Raw genomic sequence first — 15,678 nt, forward strand, 5'->3', positions numbered from 1 at the left:
TATATATGAATTTAAAATTAAGACTTTGCCGGTAAAATGTTGTGTATAAAAGTTGTAAATCAATAAAACCACCAACAAAAAAGAATGAAATGAACAAAAAAAAAATTTTTTATCATTGGTCAAAATCAATTTTTGAAGATATCATGTGCCGAGAAACTTAGGGTCATTTGCTTTGCTAAGCCAAAACCACCAGAGGACAGAAGAAACAAGGATATACGTAATTTTCTTGGAACCTAAGCTTTCAAAAGCAACAACAACTGCTGAGCGAGAACCAAGGATTGAAAATGTGAACCACGAAACGCCGGAGATCACCGCCAAACTGGTGAGCGAGTTGCAGTTTAAAGACGCTAATTGTAACAGCGCCACAACCGGGCCTACAATAATTCAATGGGCGACATCTTTGGCCTAAAGCATAGCTGTCCTAAAGCAGACCGATTTAAAATTCCCCTAAAAAATGGGGGAAAAAAAAAAAAAGAAACGCTCATTTTCAATGTAGGATTATAAATATTCTTGGCTGGTATATTAGGACAAAAAGGATGCAGTCTCCTGTTTTGCCTGCCGCCATTTTCAAATTGATTCGTTTCGAAAGGGTGTCAGTGACGGGGAAAAAATTAAATTGGATATTTTAACGGAACGCAAAAATCGGAGTCTACTTTTCTGCAGAAAAATGCACGTGCTCACACACGGATGCACACCCACTCACACATAGCTGGGATTCCTGTATTTGCGAGCAAGGGCTAAGCTACTAACTGAGCAATTTGCCCCATGCCACAAAACACCACCTATGGTTACTACTGAGAAAGAATATTTTATTCATGCTTATAAAACACAAATATTAACTGCTGTGAAACTATATGCTTGCGAGACTGTATTCATGTTCGTGCGTTCCAAAGATGTGTTTTTCATATATTTCATTGAACTTCCACAATGACGCCTGTTGACTGCCTAATCAAGATATGACTCCCTCTTGTACCAGCCAGAGCTAGTTTCCAAGGTCATAACTCAGGATGTTTTTCTGTGGAAAATCCCCAGGTTGGGCTGTAATAAGTTTCACTTCTGTTTCACAGTAAGCATCCAGTTTTGAGAAATTACACCAAATAAGGAGAAGCAGTTAGAGCTGACTCACTTCCCAAACTGTTGCTATATTGAACTAACCAATCAACGCGCACCAAGCACCCACTGTTAAGGCATTTTTTGACTATTGCTACTAAATAAAAAGGAGACGTTGCAGTTGGGAGACGACTCGCGACGCTACACAGTTGTGTAGAGCCTTGCAGCTGCCGACCCAGTGCGTACGTTAAACTTTGAAGCTGACTTGAGTGATTCCTGACTGCAAATGGTTTAATCCCCGATGAGGTGGGTGGGTGGTTTCTCTCGTTGTGACTGTCAAATAGAATACTCGTGGTTTTTTTCCTGACAACTACCCACCTCTGTGCATACTACATCGGCAAATTGAAAGTGTCCTGCACTTTTGCGTCTGTGTGCATGCCTATTTCCCCATGAACAAAAAATGTAACCAAAAAAAAAAAAATTCCGTTTTAGGTTCGGACCGTTTCCGTCCAAACTTTGCCTAAGTACAGTAACATATGTTGGTTCTAGTTATTGGTGCACAATAATTACTGGTCCGATAATTATTAGTCCGATAATAGGAATTATGACATCATCCCGATAAATCCAATAACATTATTAATAGGACCGATAATATGTATTGTGCTGGCTTCACAGTTTACAGTGACTTTACACACTATAGGAAAGCAGTTGACCATTTGCGGGGCATTGCTCCCACCTGCTGGTCAGAATAATTCGTTGCATCTATTTTTTGTCACAGTAGTTTTGTTCACATTACAAGCTCATTCACATACACATTGCGGTGCCTAGCGGTCGCATTGACAATCGTGAATGCTTTCTGTTAAGTTTCCGCCTCGGAAATATGTCTAAGTATTTTGTGTTTACTATAACATATGGATGTGCTGTTAATAAGTTGTTGTTGAAGTTGTTGTAGAAGCCAGCCAATGCTTTAGTAGCTCAAGCTAGTGTGCTATGCTATACATATAATAGTTGTGTATATAAGTGTATTGTGCAGTTTGTTGTATATTGAGGATTGAATATGTGTATTTTTCTGTTGTACTTTCACATTATTAAGACGAGTGTCTTCCCATAAAAGCAAGAAAAGACCAAGCCTTGTGGTTTATGGAAGTGCATTCATTTTTAGCTGGCTGTCGGGCAGTGCAGAAGTGAAACACACTGTTTTGTTCATGTCATTGTGAAAAATCTGGTGAGATCAAAGGCAAATCTATGTTCAATCCGCCACAAGTTTTTTTTTTTTTTTTTTTTTTTTTTAAACCTCCTGGTGTTCAAAAACTCAGGTTATACATTTAAAAAAAAAAATTTTTTCCCATCGGTTATCGATATCGGTATCGGCTTTGAGGAGCAGGAAGTTATTGATATCGGTATCGGTTTCAAAAAATGGATATCGTGCACCCCCAGTTCTAGTAGACGTTTTATTTTTTTTTTCCCGTTTTTTTTTTTCTTATGAGCACGTTCTGTTCCAACATTCGTCACAGTTATGCACTTTATATTTAAGAGGAGGTGTTTAGCTTGAAATAAGGACTCTAGACAATGGAATTACTTTGTGTATTGAAGTTCAGCTATAATAATACAAATATGGTACAGGACATGTAACAAAATTAAAAGAACTAGAGGACGAAAAGGGAGAGAGAATATACAAAAGTGTCATTCAAGTACCAGTGAACCATTCTAACATTTCTGTACAGCATTTTTGTTTTTAAATCCCAACTTGTTTTCTCATTTTTCATGAAGTGAAAGAACACGGAAGACAAAGACACAAACATACACTTTTTGAAAGGGAGACAAATTGCAGAATAAGAAGAATGATCACACTTTGGTTTCAATACTATTGTATGTCACACAAGAACGTGTTTTTTTTTTCTCTCCAGGCTTCATGTTGCAATGCTAAACATTTCATTAAAAGTGTACAGTCATTTTTCGCATTTCAAATTAAAACATAAAAAGGTCACAAACAAAAAAAAAAGAAATGTGTGGACAATTCATCACAATTTGAAAGAAAATTTAACTGAAATTGTGACAATAAAATTGCTTACAAACCAAAAGGATGTACGTGTACTGTAATAAAGATACCAGTAAAAAGTTGACATACACATGACGGTACATATGCACACGTCTTACCTTGAGGTAAACACTGGCGGTCATGTAAGACAAATTGATTTGTGCAAATTGAAATAAAAGCTTGATAAAAGCACAATCGAGTTATTTCTATGACGGAGAACAGCGTACCATTCACTTTCACGACGGAAGGTCGTCATCCATCAGCGGACCTTCGCTTCAAGGCTCTGAGTCAAAGCATTCAATTGGATGTCAGAAATGAAAGACGGGTGGTCTTCGTCAGGGTTTGTGGGGGTCATAATGCTGGTAGCGGTTCAGTTTGTCTGGGTCGTTGGAGGCCATGTGGGTGAAATCCTGGAAAATATCCTGGTAGGTTTCATCACCTGCAACAAAAGTAAATCAAAAATGAATTATTACCTGTTAAAAAAAAACAAAAAAAGAACACATTGGATATTTACATATTCAAAATATTTGTATGCTAACCCCTTATAAGGAACTCATTGGATGCCATTGACTGGAGTGGACGTCTAGCACCGTCAATGGCACTGAAAGATGAGCATTCAGAGCTGGTTCTCCCAGTTTAAATGAATTGGATGTACAGTTTATCACAAAAGTGAGTAATATTTAAGTATATGTTTTCATGGGACAACACTGACAAAATGACACTTTGACACAATGAAATGTAGTCTGTGTGCAGCTAATATGATAGATTTAATTTATTTCCCCTCAATATAACTCAAAATATAGCCATTAATATCTAAACCTCTGGCAACAAAAGGGAGTACACCCCTTAGAAACTACGTACATCCCTAAATGTCCAAATTGAGTACTGCTTGTCATTTTCCCTCCAAAATGTCATGTGACCCGTTACAGGAGTGCTGTCAGCATTGCTGCAGAGATTGAAGAGGTGGGGGGTCAGCCTTTTAGTGCTCAGACCATACGCCGCACCGCACGCATGCTATTTTTAGACGGTGACGTCGCATCGTAAAGTGGAAGTAAAGCAGAAGTGGGACATTATAGACCCGCCCTCGCATAGAAACCATGTTAATTCTGCTACTTTTCTCCGGTAATCTTTCAAAAACTAACTTGCCGATCACAGATTGCTTTTTTGGAACTTGTAGAAACGACTCTAGATTTACGACATATGAAGGATGTTTTCTTCACACGTTTCCTGAAACCAAAATGAATCCATTTACATTTCATATGCAGTAAACATTTTGTTGGGTTGGCATGGTCTTTCAGAAGACAAAGAGGTAAGCCATTTTGACATTTTTTACATATTGTTTAGCATGACGTTGTGCCGTGCTGCTTCTGTCTGACAATGAATGACCTAAAAATAATTAAAATGGTGTCTGACTGCCAGTTACCTTCTCTGTTGTTAAAAAAAAAAAAAAAAAAAAAAAAAACTTTACTAAGGGGGAAGTGTAAATAAATTATAGAATTAAGATTTGTAATCAATGAAAAATTAAAAGTGTTCGTTGTCATTTGCGATAGCCGCACAAAACTAACAATATAAATTACCCCCAAGAACGGTCAGAGATGTAGGATAACCAGAGGATACGGCTGGTGGTAAAGGGTAGCTTGTTGAAACAGGAGAATGTCACTGTCAGTCGCGTAAGAAAAGGTGTCGATAAAAAAGCTGGTTATGATTAGGTCGGCTGTTTTTTTTCGTCTTTTTCAGCCCTCAACACATCTCTTTAACTGAACATTTTTATGTTCTTCCACATCTTTGCCAGTGAATTTGGCACCAGGGACATCATTTTCAGAGAGAATTGGTAGGTTTAGCTCTGTAAACATCTCCTTTGAAGACGATTTTCACTCATTTAGTATTGCGGACAAGCTCCCGTTTGTCCCCCACTTAGCAACAGTAGCTAACGTCATGAATATTAATGAGCGGAAGTGACGTGTTGCTTGCGGTACGCCATTGGTGTGCATGGCTGTCACCCCAGGAGGAAGCCTCTTCTGAAGACGGTACACAAGAAAGCCCGCAAACAGTTTGCTGAAGACTTGTCAACAAAGCACATGGATTACTGGAACCACGTACTATGGTCTGATGAGACACTGTATATCACTGTCAATGGCAGGCAACGAGTTAAATACTAATAATTATAAATAAAAAGCAAATTAATTTTCGAGCTTTTTTGTTTTTATTCATTTTAATTCCCCCTCAATGATTTATAAGCTTGGTGGTCCAAAGTATGTATACATTTTATGTTTCATGTATATATTCTGACTGTGTCTGGTAATACAGTTGAAGGCGCAGTGGCAAGATCTTATGGTCGATACAGAATTGCTTTGCATTTTTGTTTGTTAAAACTTTTTCAAGACTTTTTGTAAGACTCTACACCTAAATACAGTATTGTTAATGAATAGTCATAAATTTTAAATTACTGTTATTGTTTTCAAAAACTATGGTAAGCCAACAGTGACCTTCTCTACCACTAGGCTTTGCATGTTTTCTGGGGGATACACTGAATTAAATTTTATAAATTATATTTTATCTATAACGATATTTAAAAAATACAATAATGATTAATAGTAAAAAATATACATTTAATTAGAAAGGCATCCTGGCACCCAAACACGGTATGTGGACATCAGGTCTTTTTGAGATATATAAGATATACAGTACTGTATAATTTTATTATATTATGTATATACAGGATATACTGTATGTATATATTTTCCCCAAGTGGAAGCTTCCATGATCCTAATAAATTTAATAATAAAAAAATATATATATATACAGTACTGTGCAAAAGTTTTAGGCAGGTGTCCTGCCTAAAACTTTTGCACAGTACTGTATATTGTAAAAATATATAATTTTTATTAATGACTAAAAACAGTCACTTGCCCTATAAAACATTAACATTCGCTGCCATTGAAGATGATAGCTGTCCCTTTTAACAAAATGGCACCGAATGAGTTTAGAAAAATATGGATGGATAAATTACATAAACAGACAAACAATAAAAGACTCAACGAATGATAACACGCATGTGCAACACAGGTAGTCCATGGGTTACGGATAAGTTCCATTCCTACGCTGGCGACGTAACGCAAATTTCCGTGTACGTTGGAATTTACCCTTTAAGTACCCCCAACTCTCAAAATAACTATCCAAAAGTCCAAAAATTGCCCTCTGGTGGCAGCGTTGGGTCTGGCTGGACTGTCGCCTTGAATGACTGAGGAGCAGACGCAGACGTCTGACATGGATAAAGGATACCTCCGCTCTGGTTTGGCCCACATCAGGCGTAAGTTGTTTCAGCTAATATATGTTTGTGTATACATTTGTAAGTAGGTTTATGAGCTACAGTTAGTGGAGTAATGTGCGAGCAATTTGCTATGAGAATTGTAAATACTGTACGTTAGCATTCGCAGCATTTAAGCGAGAAGACAGCAGTGATAATTTTGGGGGGCAAAAAAGGAAAGGTCAAAGACAAACACGCACCTTGGCACAATGTCACTTACAGCTACAAATCAAGTCATAAATCTAGGCGTAATTATTGACTCACACCTAAAATTTGATCTTCTGACTAAACAAGACACGGAAAAACTCATGCATGCATTCATTTTCAGTAGATTGGACTATTGCAACGGTATATTTACAAATCTTAATAAAAAATCAGTCAGGAAGCTGCAGCTTGTACAGAATGATGCTGCCAGAGTCCCTACAAATACAAGGAAACTGGATCACATTACACCGATTTTGAAATCGTTATACTGGCTTCTAGTGAGTAAAAGGGTAGACTATAAAATACTACTGCTCATCTACAAAACACGTAATGGCCTTGGACCAAAATGCATGCTTGATTTGTAGGATCCCTATGAAGCATATAGACCCCTAACGTTGTCTGGAACAGGTCTCCTGTATGTTCCAAGCATTTAGTTATTATGCTCCTCAAGTTACATGAAGGTCTGAAATGTGCTCAAACTGTTAGCTCCTTTAAATCAGGGCTAAAAACACTTTTGTTTATCACAGCATATTCATAACTGTCTACATACAGTATTTCAAAGTACTTGCTTTTTATTCATTTTCTGCTTTATTTCCATTTCTGATTTCAATTACTATTATTTTTTTTTTTAATTCTATTCATGATTTAATATGATTTTACCGCACAATTTTTTTTCCTGTTTCAATTGTTTGTTTTAACCTTCTTTTGATTTATTTTTTACGAACCATTTTATCTTTGCTCGTGGATCATGTGACGTAAAGCACTTTGAATTGCCTTGTTTTGAATTGTGCTATGCAAATAAATTTGCCTTTGCCCAAGCTACAGGTCTTTTGTTAGGCCAAATAGGCTAATTTAATCTACTAAATGTACATATTGATGAGACTAGATGGACGTTTGAACACCAATCGTTTTGTGTCAAGCGTTTTATTGTTAAAATGCGTGTTGTTTTGTACATAAGTGTACATACGTGTGTTACAGCTTTACAAATTGTAAGAAGTGAAGAAAGTCAAAAGCAAAATTGCCTTGCTTGCATTCTATAAAGCTGAACAACACAATTATTCATGTCATATTAATAAAGTTAAAAATACGATAATCTGAGGTATAAAGTTTGACAAGACAACAACAGCAAAAAAAAAAACAAAAAACAACTGGAGACAAAATGGCGGACAAGATTCCGGCGTCGTAAAGTCGAAATCTTGTAAGTCGAGTACGTCGTAACCCAGGGTCTACCTATGTTTTTTTGTTTTTTTTTAGGAGATCCAAACTCATAGGCCACTCGCCCCACAAAGTAGCACTGTCCTCGAAAGCTTTTTTTTTTTGTTCATGGAGAGTCAGACATTTTGGTTTCAGTGAATTCCAGATTTTGTACTTTGGTTGTCTCCTACTAAAGAACTTAGAATTAAGTAATCGTGAGCTCCTTTTCACAGCTAAATGAACTCTCAGGTAATAATCTCATCATAAAACGAATGACACAAGAAGTGATCAGTCAACAGAAGAGAACGGATAACCAAAAGCCCCGCATTTCAAAGAAGGAAAGGGAAAAGAAGAAAAGGTCAGCCATACCTGTGAGCGCGCCAGCGCGGCCGGATGTACGAAAGAGAAACCAAGCCCAGAAAGATGACAAGATGAAACAGAAGAAGCAAGCAAGACACTCACACGTACACACAAGTTATCAACTGTATTGCTTAAAGTGCAGCCTTTTATAGACAACAAATACAGCTGGGTCGAGAAAGAAGCCAACACAAGAAAGGCACAAACTCTTGAGCGGGAATTGACATCGACCCATATAACACAAAATTCTACAACTTAAGCAGTTGTGATCATACTGAGCTTCATCACGTTCTATTTCGTTGCCCTCATCCGCAGTCGCTAATCATCTCTTTCATCCTCACTTCTGTCTCATCATAGGTCCAAACACTCGTTATTCCAAAAATGACAGATGATTGGTTTTTTTTTTATATATACAGTACAAATAAAAGCAGCGTGCAAAGGCATTCAACAGTCCAGCACATCCCGAAAACGCACCATCGGGTGATGCAGCGTCATAGTCATTTAAAGGACCAGTGTGTAGAGGGGAAAGTTCCGTTCACTGGCGGCGACGTAATTATCATCGTACATACGGCTCCTTTAATCAAAGTGCTTGTGCGCTGTCCAAATATTTGGGGCTGGATGGGGCAGGCAAACAACATTACGTTTTTACAACGCAGTATCTACACGTTTGGATGATCCCTTCTAATTCTTCACAATCAAATATTAATTACACAGGGGTACAATAACCCAAATATTTTTGCTGAGTTAGAATTTTAAGCTGAATAAAACTAAAATTGGCAGGCTGATTCCAAAATTGCTGTTAGTTTTTTCTCAAGCATATCATGTTTTCTCCTTGCAGTTTAGCCTCCAGATAAGCGAAATAATCATGGCTGACTATTGTTGGAACTTCAAACGCGATTATCTTTAAGTTGAACACTAAAGAATCATTATTACAGAAGCCATATCTCATGTAACATAATAGTTCAATAATTTCATATTTCATTGCATGTCAATCTGATTTTTTATAGAAACAAGCACATATGTTAAGTTTAGGGATGTCCCGACCACATATTTTTGCACCCGAGTCAGAGTCACCGGATTTTGAGAATCCGCCGATACGGAGTCCCAGTACAGTACTGTACTTTTTACAGTACTTCCTCTTCCGCTGTTTCCGAGAGTGTTGCTGAATATAAAACGTATATGGCGGAAAAGACAGACAAGGCTGAAAAAGCAGTTTCTGCTCTTGCACCCCTCTTTAAAATAAACCGCTGCATTGTAAGCCAAAAGAACAGTTGTGTTTGATAGAACAATATGTCTGTATGCTGCCAGAGTAGTTTGATGGCGTATTAAGCCCCCGAACTATTTTTAATTTGTCCATTTTACCCTGGAGACCCCTGTTTACAGACATCGCGCAACCGCTTTTGTTTCAACCCAACCATAAAAAGGTAAATAATGATATTTATAATTTGAAATGTATTTTTTTTCTTTTTAGCTTAGAATCATTAATTGATGTCTAATATTTAGTTTAGACTTTTAAAAAATTATTCACTCGCATATTTTAAACTTTTAAACAAATTACGTCACAATGAAAAAAATAGTGTCTGTAAATAGGTCACGGATATCTACCACAAAACTATCGCCTAATTTTATTTTATTTTTGTTACTGTCGCATTTTCCCCGATATTATAGATGATTAATAATCAATCTGAACAAAGAAAAAAATTGACATACAGTGGTACGTCGACATACGATCGCTTTCACACACTTTTTTCGACATCCGACGTAAAATGCGACTCGCCATTTGTTTCTACATCCGACAACATGCTCGAAATATGACGATATATGACAGCGCCGCATGACAGACTCGGCGGCGTTGGCAAACAGCCGCCATTTTAACGCAGTAGACTTCCCAGATAGGCTCTGTTGTAGAGAACCTTCTTAGCTAACCTAAGTAACTTTTTATCTAAAATACTCCTAAATCGGCAAAATCTTGACTTGAATTTATCTTTAAATGATGAAACAGTTTTAAAACTTTCACATGTCGAAAGTAGACAGAAGGGAACTAATGCAAAAATGGGAGCAATGTTAACAACTTTAACGGCTCATTCACAACATTAAATGACTTCCAAACATAGCAAAGGTTACTAAGTTTTTTTGTTTTGAAAGGTAACACCAGCTACTTTGCCAAATAACTAATTACTTACATTCAGGTTACTAAATCAATTACTTTTTGGGAGAAGTAATTTGTAACTGTAATTAATTACTTTTTAAGAGTGAGATTAACAACACTGGTCATAAAGATGAAGTCTGCAGAATGAAAAGTGACGAAAGCGGAGATTTTATTCTGCCAATTTGTTGCCGAACACAATTTGCCCGCAAATATTGCTGATCACTTCTCAGAATTAGCAAAAGAAATGTTCCCTGACTCAAAGATTGCATCGGTAAGTTAATTTTATCAATTGACCTTTTTAATTTATAATTGGAAAGACTAACGAACTACCGTCAAGTCAAACTATATTGCGAGCTGAAGTGCCATGAAGTGCAGCCATCAAAAGAAATGATAGAAATTGCCAAAAGTTATACATATCATTATAACAAAAGTCACTGTTAAATTTTAATAATCATGATGTATCAGAAGATATTGCTTGTTCTTTGATTGCACCAGGTTATATGTTACAATATTACCAATGAAATCATTATTTTAAATGAGTTATTTTTGTTTCATATTGCACGCTATATACGACGTTGTAAGATTAGTCACCAATTTGTAAGGGCATATGTCACAATTTGTAAGATTGCCAACGGCCTCAGGTTGACAGGTATGAATAAACAAAAAATCAGAGTTGTGCGTAATAAGAATAGAAGTTAATACACTACTGTAAAGCTGTCGAAACAGAAGGGGCGAATGAAGAGGACGCTGGGATACCCACATATACATACAGTAGAAGCTCCTCTTAGCTAATTGGATGCCATGAATGCTAGGCAATAGCCAATGGCAGAGCAGCTATAAATATGTTACATTCACTGAACTCTGGGAACTTCGAGTACCAGCTATACTGTATTTTTGCCTTTCTAATCTTAAAATTTCTTTTGTAACGAGGTAATATTTTCCCGTTGAGGCGTGTCTTAACATGAAAGTTCTGCATGTAGAGGCGTTGTAAGTAGAGGTACAACTGTATTTTGAAAATTAATAACTCAATCTTTTTCCCCCCGATTCCGAGCCTCTGAACAATGGCGCGATCGGCCTGATTGCCGATCAACTGATTGGCTCGGGACATCTCTGGCACAGAATTTTTCTCATTTTTTAAGAAAAGAGGGCTATTATAGTGTGAAAACTTGACATGTTAGAGGGAAAACTAAGATCAGTTTTAGATTCTGCAAACGAAAATGAGTTAAAAACATCTGTTGGACCAAATTAAACAAAAATTGCGTTCCCGCGTGCATTTACTGTGCCAATTTTCATTTAAAACCCGCCATTTGTAACCATCACAGTCATTTCTTACAATAGTAAGTACAATACCCAGCAGGTTTTCAACAATCATAAAGGAAACTTTGGTCCAAAAACAACATGGATTTTCTTTCCCACCCTACCTCGAGCGTAACAGTTTTATATGAACATTTTAACTCATTGGCCGCCATTAATGTCCAATCCATTTGAAAACCCAGTTGAAATGGACTGGACATCTATCGCCATCAATGACAGCCAACTCGTTTAGTGCGTACACTACAGAATTATCTGGAAACAAAATAGGTCATCAAGATGGTTGCATATCAACATCATGATAGAAAGATGCCTCACGTTTGGACATTAAACAAAATAAAGTGACATTGGAAGTTTCAAAGAGACAGCCGCTGGTTACAACTCTGACAGGAATTTGGGTGGATACGCACATTACAAAAATAAAGCTCTAATATTGAGTATGATTATACTACTTTATAAACTAAAGTCATTTAAAAATAGTAGTCTCATAACAGATGTAATTTTCACTCACAAAAAGGATGAGAATGTCTAATATTGTGGCAGGGATCTAGCGGAAATTGTCGTACTTTATGGTTAGTGGAAGTGCATTGAATTTAAAGGGACTATGCAACCTGTGTCTAACATGTAATGTGTGTGACCTCAGAGACTATGAGCTGTTGTATGTTGAAACGGAATACTGGATGCAATCATCTCCCACTAAACTGGAAGTTTTTTTCTTGAGAAAACGCTTCTAATTCATAAGAAGCCATACCAACTCAGGACAAATATTCTACAAACTGCTGTATTTTTTTTTTTCCGTCTGAGCCCGTTTTGTGACACTCTTGTACAGTGCATTATGTGTCATCCAGCTGCAGACTGATAAACTCCTGCATACACTTCCTGTATTGCATCTCAGTGGGGCTGTTGGCGTTATATTGACCTGACTGGCTGTAGGGCCCCTCAGCCTCGCGCATCTCCTCGTTCATCTTGGCCAGACGCAGCCTGGAGAGCAGGAAAAGAGAAAAACAAAACATATTACAAAGATACCAATCAATTATCCTCTTCTAGGCAGAATAGCTTTACAGATGGCAGATCCACGTTAGATATAGTCTTTTTAAGCACCATAAAACACAAACGTCATCCAATAGTGACACCTTGTGGTTAAAATTAAATTCTCTTTAATGCAGACTCGGGATAAATTGTAAACTAAGCATGAGGGGATGATGGTTGAGTTTTTCAATGTGAGAGGAAACCATATGACCTGGAGGAACATGGGTGTTTATTTCCGTTAATGGCAGTGAAACATGATCACTCAATGTCTTCCTATTTGAAATGCACTTGATGTCTATATATATATTATTAGAGGTGTGCGACATTTCCGATTCTTAGATTATTCGCGATTCGGCCGTGGAAGATTTGAGAACAATTCACAAACATCCAAATTCCGATTATTGAAATATGCCAAGTAAAGCGGAAGTACAACACACTCAGCGCGCCGCGCGGTCTTCGGAATGAGGAATGGAGCGAGAGTAGCTAAACACCATGCTTCTCATTACCCGGCCCCTCGGGTAATGCCAATGCTCAACTCACGGCTCTAGCTCAACTCATGCCACGAGATAAAAAAAAAAACACAACAACATACCTGACTGCTGCCGAAAAGCTGCTACAAAGTACATCCACATAATGTTACGGTAGATATCATGTATATAGGACTAGATGCATTATAGATTCGGTAGCGTTAGCAGCACATCTTCAAAAAGCTAGATGCGGGCGTTAGTAAACGGCAGCCATCTTAAAGCAGTACACTTCCCTGCAAGGCTGTTGTAGCGAACCTTCCAAGCGAACCTAATTAACTTTTTATCTAAAATACTCCTAAATCGGTAAAATATTGACTTGAATCTATCTTTAAAATAGTTTTAAAACTTTCACATGTCGAAAGTAGACAAAAGGGAAATTATGGAAATAATGGGAGCAATTTTAAAAACTAACGGTTGATTCACAACATTAAATTAATTGAATGTAGTTTAAAGCTGCTGATACAGAATGGGACTGGAGTTTTTTATTTACTGTTATTTTTGTATATTTGTTTACTGCTATATGTTAACTTGATACTGAAATAGTATTTTAGTTTAGCCTGAGAGTATTTTTGAACAATTTTGGAACTAATGTACAAAACATTAAAAAAATTTAAAAAAAAAAAAAAAAGGAGGGGGGTGCATCAATAATCGTTTTGTAATTGAATCGGATATATATATATATATATATATATAAATTTATTTAAATTTATATATTTATATATATACACACACACACACAGTGGTACCTCGACATACGATCGCATCGACACACGATCGCATTTGCTTTATATTCGACATGTTCGACGACTTTACGACGACGATTTATGACAGTGCCGCAGTTTCTTTTTTTCCCTCAAAACGGACACACGGCAGATTTTCTTGTGAGAGGAATCAACAAGTGCAGGTGGTGAAAAAAGGAAAAGGGTGAAGCTTGGCAATGAAATGAAGATGGAAATGATAGAAAAATATGAGCCTGGTGTGCGTGTCCGTGCACTGGCTCGACAATACGGCCGTAGAATGTCTACGATCTCGACGGTCCTCCTCCGACTTCCGTTCGCCAGTCTTTATGAGTTAAAGTGACTATTATTGTGGTAACATCGCCAAAGAAATCGCCAGCTTTGTCAGGTTTTTTTATCATTTATTTTAGAACTTGTGCAACACAACACGCCTACTGTCTGCTGCAGTTGACGCTAACAACAACATTAAAAGACAAAGTAAAATCTCTACCTCACCTACAGTGTATCACAAAAGTGATTACACCCCTCGCATTTCTGCTGATATTTAAGTATATCTTTTCATGGGACAACACTAACAAAATGACACTTTGCACAATGAAATTAGCCTGTGTGCAGCTTATATAATACAGTTAATTCATTTTCCCCTCAAAATAACTCAAAATATAGCCATTAATATCTAAACCCCTGGCAACAAAGGTGAGTACACCCCTTAGTAAATACGTACATCCCTAAATGTCCAAATTGAGTACTCCTTGAAATTTTCCCTCCAAAATGTCATGTGACTCGTTACAGGAGTGCTGTCAGCATTGCTGCAGAGACTGAAGAGGTGGGGGGTCAGCCTGTTAGTGCTCAGACCATATGCCGCACTCTACATCAAATTGGTATTAATGGCTGTCACCCCAGGAGGAAGCCTCTTCTGAAGACGGTACACAAGAAAGCCCGCCCGTCACAAGATGACAAACTGTTTGCGGGCTTTCTTGTGTACCGTCTTCAGAAGAGGCTTCCTCCTGGGGTGACAGCCAAGCACACCAATTTGATGTAGAGTGCGGCAATACAGAAATTCTCCACAGTTCTTCACTGTTTCAACATGTTAGGATTTGACCCTTGAGGTAATGGAAAGGCACAGTTTAGGTGACTTGCTCTATCTACTGTTAAAGCTGAGAAGTGCAACAAGATGTAGCCTGAATTTAAGATTTTGTACAGGCCTTCTTCAATATTTTCATAATTTACTACGGGCCAAGAAAAACTGGGCAGGAGGCCACAGTTGGCCCTGGGGCCATAGTTTGGACATGTCTGTTGTAGATGAATAACTTTACTGTAATTAGTCTGTACACATTAGAGCATTAGTAACATTGAAAATACAACACAAACCAGTAGAGCTGGGAATCTTATGGCACCTAAAGATTCGATTACGATTTTGATTCAGAGGCTCCGATTTGATTATAAAACGATTATTGATGCACCCCCCTCCTTTTTTTTTTTTTTTTTTTTTTTAAATGTTTTGTACATTAGTTCCAAAATTGTTCAAAAATCCTCTCAGGCTAAACCAAACTATTATTTCAGTATCAAGTTAACATATAACAGTAAACAAATATACAAAAATAACAGTAAATAAAAAACTCCAGTCCCTATTCTGTATCAGCAGCTTTAAACTACATTCAATTAATTTAATGTTGTGAATCAACTGTTACAGTTGTTACAATTGCTCCCGTTATTCCATAATTTCCCTTCTGTCTACTTTTGTCAAAGTTTAAAAACTATTCATTTAAGGATAG

General features: G+C 37.2%; 1 protein-coding gene across 4 annotated transcripts in view; it reads right to left on the minus strand.

Moving 5' to 3' along the window:
* Positions 1-2,620: 2,620 nt before the first annotated feature.
* The window catches only part of LOC130918568 (arf-GAP with coiled-coil, ANK repeat and PH domain-containing protein 2-like), a 76,655-nt gene continuing 63,597 nt past the window's right edge, over positions 2,621-15,678 (minus strand). For 3 of the 4 annotated variants that reach the window (XM_057840371.1, XM_057840372.1, XM_057840370.1), the window contains 2 exons: positions 12,530-12,591; positions 2,621-3,527 (listed from right to left, as the gene is read on the minus strand). In XM_057840371.1, the coding sequence (XP_057696354.1) occupies positions 3,424-3,527; positions 12,530-12,591 (166 nt within the window). In that variant the 3' untranslated portion in view covers positions 2,621-3,423. Of the gene's footprint in view, positions 3,528-8,162; positions 12,592-15,678 lie in introns of all 4 variants that reach the window. The other variant, XR_009063783.1, reaches the window with a different exon arrangement.

Source organism: Corythoichthys intestinalis, chromosome 7, assembly GCF_030265065.1.
Source record: "Corythoichthys intestinalis isolate RoL2023-P3 chromosome 7, ASM3026506v1, whole genome shotgun sequence".
NCBI classification, from domain to species: domain Eukaryota; kingdom Metazoa; phylum Chordata; class Actinopteri; order Syngnathiformes; family Syngnathidae; genus Corythoichthys; species Corythoichthys intestinalis.